The sequence below is a fragment of the Hydra vulgaris genome, chromosome 09 (genome assembly GCF_038396675.1).
Source record: "Hydra vulgaris chromosome 09, alternate assembly HydraT2T_AEP".
NCBI lineage: Eukaryota > Metazoa > Cnidaria > Hydrozoa > Anthoathecata > Hydridae > Hydra > Hydra vulgaris.
Genome location: NC_088928.1, coordinates 25291758 through 25309958, shown reverse-complemented (window position 1 = coordinate 25309958; position 18201 = coordinate 25291758). Strand labels below are relative to the sequence as shown.

Here is an 18201-nt window from a genome sequence, read left to right as displayed (position 1 = left end):
CAAAAATTGTCATATCTGCGTTATCAGGAATATACCATCCATCTATAGCATGTTTACTAAAAACATGCTATAGATGAAAAAAAGACTCAAAGCTTATAGTTAAAAACGCAATAAACTGTCAAGGAAGCTTAAAACTCCAAAATTTTCTGTTGCAAATAAGGTAATTTTTAATTTTGCCAATGACGTGTTATTTTTGAACAAATGCAAAAAGTTCCTACACTCTTAGAGTTCGAGTGAAAAAAGTGTTTAATCATTAAATTTCTTTTTATTTCAATATTGGTGTTTTTTTTTAGTCTGATTGCAAAGAATATTTTTATTTTGACTTTCATTGTAATTATCATGACATGTCAGTTTATAATTTAAAATATATTATTTTGAGTATTTTTATATAAAAAAAAACCAGCACACCAGTCCTTCCAAAATTGTTATTTGCCTCAAACTCCACAAATCGTGTTTTTATTTCTAACTCATATTTTTTTACATATTGAAGTGCTTCTTCGTGGGATTTACAATGATAAATCAGTTGTTTTTTTCCATCTACATAAAATATTAAACAATTACAAAAACGTTTTAACATAAATATAAATATATATATATATAACATTTTTATTTATTGTTTAAATATTAGACAAACCTTTATTAATGTAAATTGCGGAATTTGTATCTTGAGCACCTGTATCTTCTCCAGTGTTTTCTAACAAAGAACAAGATCTGTAAACTGAATCTAGATTTTCCAATTGTTTGTGTAGGTATCTACCTAAAAAAAAGTTTTATTTTAAAGTGGATATATTTGTGTCTTTTAAAATGTATTTTATCTATACTTCATATTATACATATTATACTACATCTATACTATATCTTTATCATATATATATATATATATATATATATATATATATATATATATATATATATATATATATATATATATATATATATATATATATATATATATATATATATATATATATATATTAATTTGCAACAGTGGAAAAATACCACTTATGCTATAAATTGGTTTTCCATAATAGAAAATAAAAATGATTGTACAATTATTCAATTCGACATTAATGATTTTTACCCCTCAAAAACTGCATATATTTTAGATAAAACAATTAAATTTGCAAAATTCCGCACAGTTATCCCTAAAGAAACAATCCGTATAATAGAACATTGTAGAAAAACCTTAATGTATTATAATAATGAAACTTGGAAATAGAAAAACAATCATGATGCTTTGATGAAAAATCAAAATGAACATAAATTTAAAAAGTGTGATCTTTTTTGACGTTACATTTAACCTCTCTAAAAATTTATATAAGCCTTTCAAAAAACTATATATATAAATATATATATATAAATATATATATATATATATATATATATATATATATATATATATATATATATATATATATATATATATATATATATATATGTATATCATATATACTATTTAATAGAAATTTTTTTTGTTAATGAAATATTATACTATTTTTAATGAGGATTTACCTAACCATATTAAATATCGTTGTCAAGACAAGTTTATGTTCATTTAAACAAAAAAATAACGTTTATCATAAACGTTATGTTTTTAAAACGATTTATGTCATGTTTAATTAGGATTTAGAATTTGTTTAGAATTGTCATCTTCCATTTAATTTCTTTCAGACTTTAAAAAAAATTGCATACAATATTATGTATGTAAAAAATATCAGTCAAAGTAAAGTAAATTACTTGTTTACAATGTTTGTTAAACAAATAGAACAAAAAAAAAAACGAAGCCAAAAGTTTTAATTTTGTCACATTAGTGTCGTTTTTACTTTGTTTGTTCATGCATTCTGATTGAAATGACATAATTGTTTCAGGATGACTGATTAAGTTCCAAGTATTTAAAAGAATGGAAATACAGAAAAAAGTTTTGAATGGGGCTTTGGGTTATGTAATTATTTATGTAAAAAAGGATTTCATAGAAACGACACTACCATGATATAAACTAATGTGACATAATTGTTAAACTTACCAAAGATATTGAAAACTCCCATTTTCAGAAAAAACATTTTTTTTTAGACATTCTTTCCAGATATTATGTTTGATTGCAAATGTTGCAAATAAAATCCAAATAAAACATCCAAGATATATTTTTATATCTACACCGCATTCTTTGTTAACAACCACATCATTTCTAAATAAAACTCATGTGTCATTTTGCTATTCTTGTATTACTTTTACCATTATAAAAGTGGTTAAAAAAAACCTTTTCAAATATATCTAACATGTCATCTATTATGTTAAACTATACACATAATGTAATCGAAAAAAGCTTATCTTTTACTCTGAAAAGTGTGTAAATGCCTTAGTTGCATTAGTTTTTTTTATTTTTTTATTGCTTTAACAAACAAACTCTTCACCTCAGAAAGACAAAACTTGATAAACCAAACGGCAACATTAAAAATTCATAATTACTAGTTAGAGATAAAACCTGTTTTCAATGTCTATAACTAGGTTATAATTTAGGTTAGGTTCCTCCCATAACACAAATTTCGATGGTTATATAATTTTTTAACATTTGTTTAAACTTTCAGAAATTTTTAAAAGTTTAGGCATTTGTAATTCTACATCAATACCCAATCTTAACAATATTGATTTTTCTTTTATAATTTTTTAGATAACTTTACCAATTTAAAGTTGCATAACAAATCATTTTACATAAAGCCATTACAGAAAAGATATTGCGATGTAAACTTTATTCTATGAAAACCGAGAAGTAATTAAATGTTATTCAAATAAATTTTGTGAGTAACAAATAAACTAAATACAAAACGTTTAAAAACAACAATTTTAGACAAAGTGGTCACAAAATTTTGTTCTATTCATTGTTAAAAAGTTTTGTCATAGATAAGCTTGATGCTTACAAGCAACTATTATCACACAGAACAAAATGGAAAGACGATAGAGTACTTTATGAACAATAAAATATTATATCACCTATAGCATTGATGAAATTTTTTTTTTAAGCAATGATTTAAGCAAGAGAGCAGCTATAGTATTTTTAAGCCAAACTTTAAGTCATGAATCTCACAGTTTTTCAGTGATTGTAAAATTCGTGACTTGAATAGATATGACAGAGAAGATCAATTTATTTCTTCAATTTATTGAAGATAATTTAAAGATGATGATAATCATCATCATCATTATCATCATCAGGGTTAACCTATATAGCAGTTATCTGTGCTTTATCTGTGAAGTATTATCTTTAAATCCAGTTTTAGAGTTTTAGAGTTACTACATTTTACAAAATATATTTTAATAGTGGACAAAGAATAGATTTTAATAGTGGACAAAGAATAGATTTCAATATTGAACAAGAATAGATTTAAATAGTGGACAAAGAATAGATTTCAATAGTGGAAAAAGAATAGATTTAAGGTAATTCTGTATAATGACTAGTTCAGTTTTGGATCAACAGCAGTTTTACAGCAAGTTTAAGATAAGCCTTAAGCATGTTCCAGACTAGCAATGATCGCTTTCTGGGCATTGCCCAGGAATACACTTTCCATCCATAACTAGATGCTTTTGCTTATCTGCCCACCCCCCTTTCTCTAGAATGCCTAGTGTGCAAAAATATTGTGCACAATAGATTTTGTTTGCTTAAATATAATTATGCTTCCCAGGTTATTAGGGTACTCCAAAAAGTTCTAACAATCTAACTTAACATAAGTCAAATGTCTCAAAACAAAAACAAATTTTGATCTATAGTTCTTTCTAAATAAACTTATAAATAAATGGAGAACCATATTTAGGTTCTATTCGACGAAAATAAGAAATTAAATTAAAAGTTAAAGTTAAAAGAAACCAAAAATCTTACAATGTTTTTAACAATTTAGACTAACAATATAGCAATAATATCATACAAAACCTCTAGCACCCACAGCTCCAGACTCCTACTTTGTACAACCATTAAACTATATTTATTACATGAATTTATTTTATATTCTTATAATTTTGTTCTCACTTATAAAACATGTTATTTTGATAAAGTTTCTACTTTACAAAAAAAAAAGTATAAAAATATATATTATTTAAAATTAAAAAAAAAACTTGTTTGAAAATAAAGATAAAAAAAAAAAATAAATAACCTAAAATTAAACAATACCTTGTTTAAAGCAAAAAATCCAATGCCAGTCATTGCAAAACTTGAAATAAAACTAAGTTATGCTATTAAAGCAAGTTAACACTACGAACGATGGGTCTTATTTATGGAAAATCAAGTTTCCATAAATAAGACCCGAGGTTCGTCACTGAATTAATTAGCAAAGTTTTATATCTAATATCATTTAATCTGGTTTTAATCAATTCGTTTTCTTTCTCTGCTCTTGCTACACTATTTTCTGCATCTTGAAGATTTTCTGTAAAACTGTTTTTATTAAAAAAACTCACTAAATATATAATTGTCTGTTCAATTCTATGAATATCATCAACAAAACTTTGAAATTTTTTTAAGCTATTTCTCTTTTTATTTGAGGTAACAATTTCAGAACTAAATCCACATTAAAATCATTGTCGTATTTATAAGAAAACAAACATTTATATTCCTTTAAATCTGAAAGTTTACTTTTTAACATCATTAAACTTTCATTTTCTAATTTAAAGAAAACAGATAACAAAGCAGAATGGTAAACAAGTTCTTGGATTTGATGGTTTGATATTGTTTTTTTTGAACCAATTACTTTGCAACTTATTACTTTGTAAGGACATTCTAAGGTTTCAATAAATGAACATGTCTTTAAGTGTTCTTCCAACTCATGACAAGAACCATTCCAATAACAAACATCATTTTCATATAAACAGTAACACAATAAATTTAATATCTCTTTTAATGCTTTATTATCAGTAAAGCGAGATAAAACAGTTTCATTATCTTCTTCATAATAAATAAAAAAATCATCATTTCCTCAAACAGTTTTTTCCCTAGCGTACATGTTTATTAAATTTTGATTTTGAATTTTGCAAATCTCTAATTGTGTGAATTCTAATAATATTTTAGTATATACTGTTTAGTTTGTATTCAAATCTGAAATCTTACATTTAATTTATTTCAAATTCTAAATGTAATTGCATAAAATATTTATGCTATTCTGTATAAGTACTTTACGGATTTTTCTAGCAGCTACTTTAACCTTAGTAGTTTTAACAGCTGTATAATTTAATATTGTAAAGGTTTGGGAACTAGTTATCTGTAAGTTAGTTTTCTAAAACTTAAAGAAAACTTTTTTTTTTTGTAAAATTATTTAATATAAAATTTAGGTAGCAAGCTTGCTAAAGACTGCTATTTATTGCTCTATCATCTTTGATATCATCTGAAACTTGTGTTCATACTTTTTCATTAATTTAAAATTGCATGTGGATGATTTTGAGTTTAGTAACCACATTTGAAACTTTAATGACTAAATGTAGTCAAAGCAAAGTGTTGAAGATGGCGCCACCACTTGCTGATGTCTTATAGACTATTCTTAACATGTGAAGGCATGCGTTGTTAGATTATGATGATATATTTGCCATACAGTGCTCGCTGTGAGACTGCTATTATCTGTCCTTTAAAAGTTCTTTTTAATAGCAAACTTTTTTGCATTTTTAAATGCAAAAAAGTTTAATTATAAAAACATAAATTCTTTTTAACTGCTCAATTGAGGCCATTTTTATACAGAATACCTGTATGAATTGTTTTACTAACAATGTTAACATAGTTAATAAAACGTTTTAGGTTGTTGAATCTTTTTAATGTCAAAACTAATTTAACTAAACTTTTGCAAAAGCCAATGCCACATTTGCAATCATATTTACCAAATGATAAATTCAACATTTTCGCTGAACTATTTTCCTATAGTATTTATTTTTTATTTAATTTTTGTCAAATATTTCTTGATGTTTTTGTAAAGTTCGCTGTTTATTGATTTTATCTCTGCTTATTTAGGTAAACATGACCTTCTTTACTTATTTAAATAAGTGTGAACTTTACTTGATGGAACGAGTATGACCTTTATTACTTATTTAAATGAGTGCAATTTCTATACTTATTTGAGTAAGTGTGAACTTTTTCTAACTTCAAAGTTTAACAGAGGTTGAAAAACGCAAACGAGCTGTTTCATTTTCAAACAAGGGTTGACTAGCAAAAAAAGAACTTTTTTGCTATTCAATCAAATTCTGAAAGGCAAATGCATCGCCATATAAAAAACATATTGTCATTAATTAATTCTCCATTTATTTTAATAGACACTCTAAGGTCTTTTTTCTTCATATCTGATATTTGCGTAGATAAGTTGCTTATCTGTAGCAAACATACACTTCAGGATTTTTATTCTGATCTTGAATATGAACTTTATCACAGTGAATTTCAAGATATTCATTGTCTGATAATCATGCATACAACTTTATAAAGATCTATCATGACAAGTTTGGCATGATAGGTCTTTTTCCATTAAAGCGTAGCAATTTTCTTCAAGCAAATCACAAATAGGGTGGATGCTATTGATATTTTCATTTGTACAGTTTAGTTCGTGTTTAGAATTATCATCTTCCATAAATTCATTTCAGACTTTAAATAAAATTGCATACAATATTTGTGCTTTTCTGCAAGTATTTTACTGATTTTCCTAGCTACTACTTTAAACTTTAAAGTTTTAACAGCTTTATAACTCATTATTATGAGAGCCTTTGTGACATAATTATTTACGAATGGTATATACTTCTTCAGACACTTTTTCTTTTAAATTTAACTTTAGTTTTTTCATTGATGGTTCAGCAGGTTTTATTTAATCTTATTTTTTTAACCTTTACATTAAGTACAACTCAAGTTAACATCTTTATTGAATATAGAGATTGTTTCCCAATTTCACCTGCAATTTAGCTATCTCACCAATAAAGTTAATAACAGTATTTTTATGCATCTCAACTTTTTTCCAGTTTATTTCTTGCATTTTGAGAAAAATTGTAACTAATTTTCTTCTTTTTTGCAATAATATTGTTAAGATTATTTTTGCATTAATTTCGACAATAGATATTATCTAAAGCTAAAAGAAAAAAAAAATTCAATCAAAGTAATGTAAATTACTAGTTCATGTTAAACAAATTAAAAAAAAAAAGAAAAAAAAGACACAAAAAAACAAAGCAAAAAAATTTGATTTTTTAGTGTCGTTTGTTTGTTTATGCATTCTGATTAAAATGACACAACTTTTTTCAGGATGACTGATTAAGTTCCAAGTATTTAAAAGAATGGAAATGAATACAGAAAACAGTTTTGAATGGGGCTCTAGGTTGTGTAATAATTTATGTAAAAAAGGATTTCATAGAAACAACACTACCATAATATAAACTAATGTGACATAATTGTTTAACTTACCAAAGAAATTGGAAACTCCTATTTTCAGAAAAAACTTTTTAAGACATTCTTTCCAGATATTATGTCTGATCGCAAATGTTGCAAATAAAATCCAAATAAAACATATACCGAGACATTTTTTTATAGCTTAGCTCTACAGCATTCTTTGTTAACAACCGCATCATTTCTAAATATAACTCATGTGTCATTCTGCTATCCTTGTATTACTTTTACCATTTATAAAAGTGGTTAAAAAAAACCTTTTCAAATATATCTAACATGTCATTTATTACAATAAACTATACATATAATACAACCAAAAAAAGCTGATCTTATACTCCGAAAAATGTGTAAATGCCTTTTAAAAGTTGGATTAGTATCTTTTTATTACTGTAACTAATCTCCAAACTCTTTACCTTAGAAACACAAAACTTGATAAACAAATTGGCAACAGTGAGAATTCAAAATTATTAACATTCCTTTTTAAAAATAGACTTATCATGCCCAGAATGCAATAAATGGTTAATGTGTTAATTTGCAATTCCATAAAAAAAAGTAGGTAACATTTAAAATATTACATAGTTTTTGTTGTCATGCTGTATGACATGACATGTTATCTCATGAAATAACAAATATAACTTATCATTATTAGAACAATTTAGTACATTATTAAAATTTTTTAACATTTGTTTAAACTTTCAGAAATTTTTAAAAGTTTAGGCATTTGTAATTCTACATCAATACCCAATCTTAACAATTTTGATTTTTCTTTTATAATTTTTTAGATAACTTTACCAATTTAAAGTTGTATAACAAATCATTTTACATAAAGCCATTACAGAAAAGATATTGTGATGTAAACTTTATTCTGTGAAAACTGAGAAGTAATTAAATGTTGTTCAAATAAATTATGTGAATAACAAATAAACTAAATACAAAACGTTCAAAAACAACAATTTTAGACAAAGTGGTCACAAAATTTTCATCTAGTCATTGTTAAAAAGTATTGTCATAGATAAGCTTGATGCTTACAAGCAACTATTATCACACAGAACAAAATGGAAAGACGATAGAGTACTTTATGAACAATAAAATATTATATCACCTATAGCATTGATGAAATTTTTTTTTTTAAGCAATGATTTAAGCAAAAGAGCAGCTATAGTATTTTTAAGCCAAACTTCAAGTCATCTCACAGTTTTTCAGTGATTGTAAAATTCGTGACTTGAATAGATATGACAGAGAAGATCAATTTATTTCTTCAACTTAATGAAGATAATTTAATGATGATGATGATGATCATCATCATCATCATTATCATCATCAGGCTTAACCTATATAGCAGTTACCTGTGCTTTATCTGTGAAGTATTATCTTTGAATCCAGTTTTAGAGTTTTAGAGTTAATACATTTTACAAAATCGATTTTAATAGTGGACAAAATATAGATTTCAATATTGAACAAGCATAGATTTATATAGTGGACAAAGGATAAGATCAGCAGCAGTTTTACAGCAAGTTTAATATAAGCCTTAAGCATGTTCCAGACTAGCAATGATTGCTTTCTGGACATTGCCCAGGAATACATTTTCCATCCATAATTAATTGCTTCTGCTTATCTGCCCCCCCCCCCTCTCTCTCTCTAGAATGCCTAGTGTGCAAAAATATTAGGCACAATAGATTATGTTTGCTTAAATGTAATTATGCTTTCCCAGGTTATTAGGGTACTCCAAAAAGTTCCTACAATCTAACTTAACATAAGTCAAATGTCTCAAAACAAAAACAAATTTTGATCTATATTTCTTTCTAAATAAACTTATAAATAAATGGAGAACCATATTTAGGTTCTAGTCGACGAAAATAAGAAATTATATTAAAAGTTTAAGTTGAAAGAAGCCAAAAATCTAACAATGTTTTTAACAATTTAGACTAACAATGTAGCAATAATATCTTACAAAACCTCTGGCACCCACAGCTCCAGACTCCTACTTTGTAAAACCATTAAACTATATTTATTACATGAATTTATTTTATATTTTTATAATTTTGTTCTCACTTATAAAACATGTTATTTTAATAAAGTTTCTACTTTACAAAAAAAAAGTATAAAAAATATATATTATTTAAGATTAAAAAAAAACTTGTTTGAAAATAAAGATTAAAAAAAATAAAAAATAAAAATATCAACTAAAACTAAACAATACCTTGTTTAAAGCAAAATATCCAATGCCAGTCATTGCAAAACTTCAAATAAAACTAAGTTATGCTATTAAAGCAAGTTAACATTAAGAAGTAACAACAATACCAATTGTTGTTTGAGCTAACATATATGAGCTAGAATATATTTGCTACAACAACAACTGGTATTGTGGTTATTTCATAACATTGAACTTTATAAAAATAGCATCATCTTTTATGTAACCACCTGAATATAGATTATCATGACTGCAAAACTTACAAAAGCCAACTGGTTGATTCATTGGCTGGTAAGGCTTTTGAAATGCTATATTTTCATCAGGTTTTAGTCTTTGTGTATGGTTTTGCTTGCCTTTTATAACACTAACAAGAGAAATATCAATTTTGTATGGAAATGGAAATGTCAACACTTCATCGAAAGGACTAGGTAGAATAGAAATATATACTGATATAAAATTTTGACTGTATTTATTGAACCTCAAATCTCCTGCCAACATAACTATAGCGCAAAACCTGTAGCCTGAAGGATCAGTCATTAATGGAGGAGAGAAAAGTTCTATAGTTCGTCCAGCTAAAGCGTCTTCCAATTTTTTTGAAAAGTTATCAATTTTCCATAAATAAGACCCATCGTTCGTTACTGAATTAATTAGCAAAATTTTATATCTAATATCATTTAATCTGGTTTTAATCAATTCGTTTTCTATCTCTGCTCTTGCTACTCTATTTTCTGCATCATGAAGATTTTCTGTAAAACTGTTTTTATTAAAAAAACTCACTAAATATTTAATTTGCTGTTCAATTCTATCAATATCATCAACAAAACTTTGAAATTTCTTTAAGCTATTTCTCTTTTTATTTAAAGTAACGATTTCTGAACTAAGTTTATCCACATTAAAACCATTGTCGTATTTATAAGAAAACAAGTACTCATATTCCTTTAAATCTGAAAATTTACTTTTTAACATCATTAAACTTTCACCTTCGAATTTAAAGAAAACAGATAACAAAGCAGAATGGTAAACAAGTTCTTGGATTTGATGGTTTGATATTGTTTTTTTTGAACCAATTACTTTGCAACTTATTACTTTGTAAGGACATTCTAAGGTTTCAACAAATGAACATGTTTTTAAGTGTTCTTCCAACTCATGACAAAAACCATTCCAATGACAACCATCGTTTTCATATAAACAGTAACACGATAAATTTAATATCTCTTTTAATGCTTGATTATCAGTAAAGCAAAATAAAACAGTTTCATTATCTTCTTCACAATATATACCACTTCTAAAACATGACTCGCAGCTTCTATTTAATATGTGAAAAAAAAAAATTATTTAATATGTTAAAAAGTATAAATTAGTAGTATAAAAACATATTTTTAAATTCTATTATTTAATTATTTTATCATCTCACACATAAAAAATATCAACACTGTACTAATTTATTTTACACACTGAGACAAAAATATTAGAAAGACATTTATGTTTAGGCAGTATAGATATAGCAAATATAGACCAATACTCCAGGTTTTAAAGACCAAGACTGAAATAGATTTACTTATTTATAAAATTTTATAACAAATTGTTGATCCCCCCAACTTTTTGCTTTCAAGAAAATTTGCATCTAGAAAGATGTAAATTCTTTTTTTTCACCAGTCTCAAAATATAAGCTGTGAATTTAAGTGATGCATAGTTGTCTGTTTCACTTTATGTACCTAAAGTACTTTAATAGACAGCCTTCAGAATTAGGGTCAGCATTCGGCAATGCCAACCTTGAAGTGTTTGTGGACGGCAAAAAACCGCCGACCTTGTTTCTATGTTTTATGGAATACATGCCTAGTGGAATACTGAGGATTACTCCTGAAAATCAAATATAGATCTAGCTACAGTAAAACAGATTTCAATGTTGATGCTCGTGAGAAAAAAAGTTTTATTAAATTTTAATCATACTAAGCAGTTAATTATTTTTTGTTTATTGAAAATAGTTTATAAAGTAGAAACATTCTATTGTAAACAATAAACAAGTAAAATAAAAACTAAACATTTTTGTAAAGAATCTATACTAGTGATGATAAAGAGAATAAATCACTCAGTCTGTTACTTGGCATGAGAGAAGGTTTTTTTTTGAAATTTTAATAGAAGCAACATTTAAAGTATGTTTAATCAATTGGATTTGTCAATTTTTGAAATATTTCAATATTTGAAATTTGACACTTTCTCTTTTTTGAAACATTTGAAATTTGACATCGACATTTGAAATTTGACACTTTCTCATTTTTTGACATTTGAAATTTGACATTTGAAATTGACATTTGAAATTTGACAATCAAACATTTGAAATTCAACATTTGAAATTTGACACTTTCTCATTTTTGAAGTATTTCAAAATTTGACACTTTCTCTTTTTTATTTTTCTTCAAAAACAGCAGATTTTTGTGTTAGTGAAACAAGTAAATTACTTTCCTAGTTTTTTAAGATTCGTGTTAACCACATACTGAAATAAAAATTAAAGTAATTCATAGCAAATTTAAACTATTATTATTACATATGTGCGTATATATATATATATATATATATATATATTATATATATATATATATATATATATATATATATTTATATATATATAGCCTTGTGTTGTATATTTATAACTTATAATATATGTTATATAAACATACAACACAAGGCTTTATTTAAAAAATATTTTAATAATATTAATAAATATATTGTTTTTTATTTTTTTTTAAATATTGTGTAAATTTTAATAAATGCAGAATAGTTTAATCAAACCTATGACCACAATTCCATTGAACAGGACGAATCAAAATTTTCTTGCAGACATGACAACATAAGCTTAATGGAGTTTTTTCTACTAGCTTCACATTTCCTATAAGATTGAGTAATTTGTCTGTAGCTTTCTGGCGAACAGTTGAGATCAACCCAATCATATTTCTAATAAAAACTAAAAAAAAGATTTATTTTAAAAGTAAAAACATTTTAGAAAAAAATAAAGTAGACTCTTATATAGACAACTTAATTTAAACTTAGGGAAATACCGTATTAAATCGTTTAAAAAAAGAAACTTCTTATGGCGAAATTAAATTCTTGTTAATACAGTCATACAGTTCATCGTCATCACCTTAACTATTTCCTATGACTTAGTTAATACCAATAGGAATTTCCCACGGATATTTTTAAGATATTAGGCCGCGTTTCAAATTTTGAAACCCTATACAGGCTCAGAATAGGCAGAGATATGCGCAATCTGATTCGCTGATTATGAAAGAGAGGCTTTTGCGCCTGTGTTTAAATCAAAACAAGTATCAAAAAACGTATTGAATAATAAAAGTATAAAAGAGAATTTGAGTAATTGCAAAAAAAACCAAATAATATTAGCAAAAAAAAGTATGATTTTTCTATCCAATTTTGTACAATATAGTACAAATACTTTTACAAAACCTCACAACTCAAAACATCCGTAATTTTCAGAATATTTTTTTAAAAACAAAGATTTAAAAAAATTAGTTTGTTTTCCTAATGGTTTTTATAACTCTAAGATATTAAAAAGACAACCATTGTAGCAAACAATAAACCAGATGATGAAAATTGACTTTGCTGTCATAATAAAAATTATACCAAGTTAATAATAGTCAATAGACTATTATTAGCCTGGTATAATTTTTTTCAAATTAAGTTTCCATTAATCCTATCATTTAGCAAGAGAAGTGTTTTGAAAAAATAGCATAATTTCTTTTTAGAACTTTACATTTATTACCCCATATATAAATTGTATACAACACTAAAAAAGTTTGAGAATAATGTTTATTGGTTGTAATAGCTAGCCCAGATAATTAGTAACACTCTTAAATTAAAAGCAATTGTAAGCAAGAGCTGATTTAGATTACCTTTGGTAATGTATTGTAATAAAAGATTACAAAGCATTGTTGTATAATAAGCTATTAGAAAAAGTTTATAACCTGATGTCCACAAGTGTGTTTTGATATAGTAAACTGATTACCAAAAGGATATGATTACCAAATAACTCTCAACTTACCACACCTTTTGAAAAACTAAGTGTAAAAAGGTAGAAACAAGAAAGATAGCAAACATGCAAGTTCATCTTGTTGTTTATTTCAATTTCAAAACTCAATAGATGTTTGTTGATATATAGCTTTTAACCTGAACAAAATACTGGTTATTGTATTCTATAATTAATATAAAATGTGTATCCTTTAATAGCAACTGATGGTAAATAATATTAAATAAAGCAGCAAGCTTTGATAAATTTTATATTTATAATGCTAATCATATATTTTACATTGTATACTCCAGAAGAAAAAAAATGTCTGCTTTAAAAAAATAAAAATAAACATTAAATTAAATGTACTCCGTATTTACAAATTTTATGAATAGTTTCATTATGAAATATTTTTTGTATTACTAATAAAATCAAGAGTGCTTTTTTAAATTTCTGTGAATATCTCTTGTTTAATAATATAAAAACAGAGAAGCGTGATGATTTATTTTGATGTAATACTAATAATTTTTTTTAAAAAACTTGCTTCTTCAAATGTAAAAGCTAATTTTGATGAAGTTATTTTTATTACAAAAATTGCCAAAATGCACCTTTATTCGATTAAATTATTTGACTTTGTAATATCAGCGCTTATTAGTAACTTTACAAAAGAATTGTTCAGTAGAAAAACAAATAAATATCACTTTTTTTGTTAAATTTTCCAATAGATTATTATCCAATTTATTATTCAAATTTCCATTAGAATAATATCAAATTTTCATCCTATATAATATATAAAAAAGAAAAATATTGACATACACCTTATCAGCCTTCTTAAAATTAAGGTTAAACAGTAACTTCTTCAGAGTTTGTAGATTTACATAGAACATGTAAGCTAGTTTGGTAAAACATCTATAAAAATTTTCTTCCAAAAATTTAAATGTTTAACTATTTATAATTTACAAGATGGTATAAAGATGCATTAACGAGCTTAGAACTTAACTATGCCTCAGCTTAAAATTTATAAGTACTATACCAGTAGTCTGGTGCAACTGCATATAAACTTTTTATTGAGCATGTTTTATAGAACATGGACATTGCATTTGGCAAGAAACACATTTAGAAATTGCAAGTTCAAGTTAAATATTTCAAGAGTTTATACATACAAAACACATTTTATTATAACAAAAATATTCATAGCATGTCAACTGATTTTTTTTTTGTTGAAAACTTTGTTGTCTTGTTTTTATTACTCTTTTTTCATTAATATGTTTGATTTTAACCAGTTAGCTTGGTTTTTTAAATCTTTTTTTTTTTCAATTATTACAATACAAAAAATGCCACAATCATTTGCCATAATCCACTTTTATTCATGCCATAATGCAATTTTATTTGGTTAATACAAAAAATGCCATAATCCACTTTTATTTGGTTAACTTAATTGACTTTAATACTTTTTCTTGCTTTTAATTTCAGTGTTTACATGTAACTGTACAAAAAAAACTGTTCAGTAAACAAACATAAATTTCACTTCTTTTGTTAAATTTTAAAATAATATTTTATATACAAGTTAATGAAGCCTGCCAAAAATTTTTTCAAATTTTTAAAAATTAATTAATGGTTTAACACGATGTTTTATTAGAATTACATAATAAAAAAATATATCAGTCTCCTCCAAACCATGGTTGAAACAAAACATGAAAACATAATCTCCTCAGAGCTCATATACTGATATGGAACATGTAAGCTAGTTTTACAATCAGTACAAATTTTCATTTTTTTAAAAAACTCTAATGTTCAACTCTTTGTAAATTAATTTATAAATAAAGTTCTTCACCCGTTGTCAGGTAAAACTGCATGGAAGCTAGTTTTACAATTAGTACAAATTTTCTCTTTTTAAAAAACTCTAATGTTCAACTCTTTGTAAATTAATTTATAAATAAAGTTCTTCACCCGTTGTCAGGTAAAACTGCATGGAAGCTAGTTTTACAATTAGTACAAATTTTCTCTTTTTAAAAAACTCTAATGTTCAACTCTTTGTAAATTAATTTATAAATAAAGTTCTTCACCCGTTGTCAGGTAAAACTGCATATAAACTTTATATGCAAAAGTGCTTCACTATTAGTCTCGTACAACATACAAACTATGTGTATTTATATAAACTATGTATTTGAGAATGCTTTAAGGCCGAGAGCATATTTTAAGAGAAACAAATTTGTAGATTTTTTCAAATTTACTTCAACACATTTTTTTTTTCGTTTCTTAAAATTAACAATAGATAAAATCTTCATCACCAAGATAAACTTTATTGAAATTTTGAAATTTTTACGAGTGAAAATTCTCTTGTACAAATAGATTGTGATACATTATAAAAACTCTGAAGAGAACTAAAATAAAATGAATTTCCTGTGTTGATAGTAACACATGACTTGAATCGATCAACTTAGTTTACCATTACTTTGAAATTTATTTCGAAAATCTAGTTTTGATTTTAATTATATTTTTAACAAAATTGCACTTGCCTCTCTTTTAAAATCAGCAAATCAGGTTGCTTATATTTCTGCCTATTCTGAGCCTGTCTAGGATTTCAAAATATGCGGCCGGGTTATTAAAAACATTGTCATAAGAAATAGTCTGGAAGCAAACGATGACCGATTGTTTGAACTTAAGGCCGTTCTCCATTCAGAACTTTTTGCGCTTTGGCGGAAATTTACGCGCTATAGTTTGCGCTTGGGCGGAAAACTTCAAGCGGAATTTTATCTCCATTTACCGCGCTGAATTTTGTGTTGTTTTGTTTTTTTACAAAAAAAAAAAATTTAGTAGATTTCTTTTATAAATAAAAGAAATCTATTAAAAAAGAAAATAACTTTGTTGCTTATATTAAAAAAGTGTATTTTATTGAGAAATCGCAGGAAACATAATATGTGGATGCGTAGAATTTTTATGTAAAGTAATTTGGAATGTTATTTGTAAAAAAGGATATTTGTTAGCACCATCTTCACAAAAAGAATAGCTTGATTATCTTCTGAGTTCTACGAAAGATGGAATTTTTCTCGTTGTCTTGGGGCAATAGATGGTAAACATGTAATTATTCAGTCGCCAGTCCGAAGTGGCTCAATGTATTTTAACTACAAAAAAACATTTAGCATTGTACTTTTAGCAACGTGTAATGCAAAATATGAATTCACTTTGGTTGATATAGGTGGCTCCGGGCGTCAAAGTGACGGTGGTATTTACAATAATAGCAAAGTTGGATCCGCTATTGACAATAACCTATTAAATTTTCCTGATCCATCATGTATAAGTGGTTATTCGAAATCCATAACATTTCCCTACACTTTTTTAGCCGACGAAACATTTGCATTAAAGCCGCATATGATGAGGCCTTATCCAAGAAGAACTAATCTCGATAAAACAGAAATTGTGTTTAACTATCGCTTATCAAGAGGAAGAAGAGTAATTGAGAACTCTTTTGGGGTATTGGCTAGCAGATTCCGAATATTTAGAAGACCGATAGTATTAAAAGTTGAAAATGTGAAAATTGTTGTAAAAGCAACTGTGGCTCTGCACAACTTTCTAATGAAAATACAAATAAAAACAGATAACTTCTCATATTGCCCAAGTTATTATGTTGATCAAGAAACTTCACACGAGAGTATTCCTGGTCAATGGAGAAAAGAAACAAATAATTATCAAGGACTTAAATCAATTCAATGTCAAGGAGCCCATAATTTTATCAAAAAAAGCAAAATCTATAAAAAATAATTATAAAGATTTCTTTAATTCGGAGGAGGGCTTAGTTTTATGAATAGTTAACAGTACATCTAATCCTTTTGATGAAGAATAATATAAAATAGTAAATAATAATATTCAGACACAGTATACAAGGAATAAAAAAGAAAATAATTTAAAGTTTGACGTTTTTTATCATAAATATAAATAAATTTATATAATTTTTATATAAAAAGTTTTGTTTAAAAAGTTATTATTCTTCAAACTCTAAAAAAACCTTTTCAATTCTTATTCTTGCCAAGCGATTTTTCTTTTTTGGAAGCTCTTTTAACCTGCTAAACAAACTTCTACAATAAAAATCATCAGAATATGTGTTAATAGTTTCATTGTCATCTTTATTTAATTTTTTTAAACTTTCAACAAGTAAGGTGTCAATAGCATTGACTGCTTTATGTTTTTTTTTATTGCGACTTGAGCAAGTTTTTGTGTTGAACTGCAAATCGGTGGAACTGCAACCGACTGTTCAGCTAAATTTTTTGTGCATATAGTTGGTTCAACTTGAAACGCTATATTGACGTTTTCTTTAACTATTGAATCTAAGTTCGAATCTGTGTCTTGAGGACAGACTGTATCTGTCAAGAGTTGTAGTTGTTTGAAATATTTGCATGTTGGCAGTATAGATGCTGCTGCCCCTGACCATGTTGCTTTCTCTCGTCTGTCATTGCATCGTTTAAAATTTTCTCGTAAACCTTTCCATAGCTTTTTTAGGGATTCAACTATAAAGTTAATTAGAACAGAGTGAGTTTTAATAACAAAAAAACAAGTATAACAAAAAAACTTAAAAAAAGCACTACTTAGAGTGCCATGATATACTAAAATAAG

General features: G+C 25.9%; 1 protein-coding gene across 3 annotated transcripts; it reads right to left on the bottom strand.

Moving 5' to 3' along the window:
* Positions 1-310: 310 nt before the first annotated feature.
* LOC136084674 (TNF receptor-associated factor 5-like) lies at positions 311-12788 on the bottom strand. Of its 3 annotated transcripts, XM_065805148.1 has the most exons (9): positions 12629-12788; positions 12363-12534; positions 9582-10878; positions 7400-7565; positions 4157-7070; positions 2024-2185; positions 1082-1145; positions 635-757; positions 311-537 (listed from the first exon to the last, which is right to left on the bottom strand). In XM_065805148.1, the coding sequence occupies exons 2-3, from the start codon at positions 12518-12520 to the stop codon at positions 9750-9752; spliced, it is 1287 nt and encodes a 428-aa protein (XP_065661220.1). In that variant the 5' UTR covers positions 12521-12534; positions 12629-12788; the 3' UTR covers positions 311-537; positions 635-757; positions 1082-1145; positions 2024-2185; positions 4157-7070; positions 7400-7565; positions 9582-9749. The 3 variants fall into 3 exon arrangements, with proteins under 3 accessions (XP_065661220.1, XP_065661218.1, XP_065661219.1); XM_065805146.1 differs by lacking the exon at positions 1082-1145; XM_065805147.1 differs by lacking the exon at positions 1082-1145 and having other exon boundaries at positions 635-753.
* Between the last annotated feature and the right edge of the window lie 5413 nt (positions 12789-18201).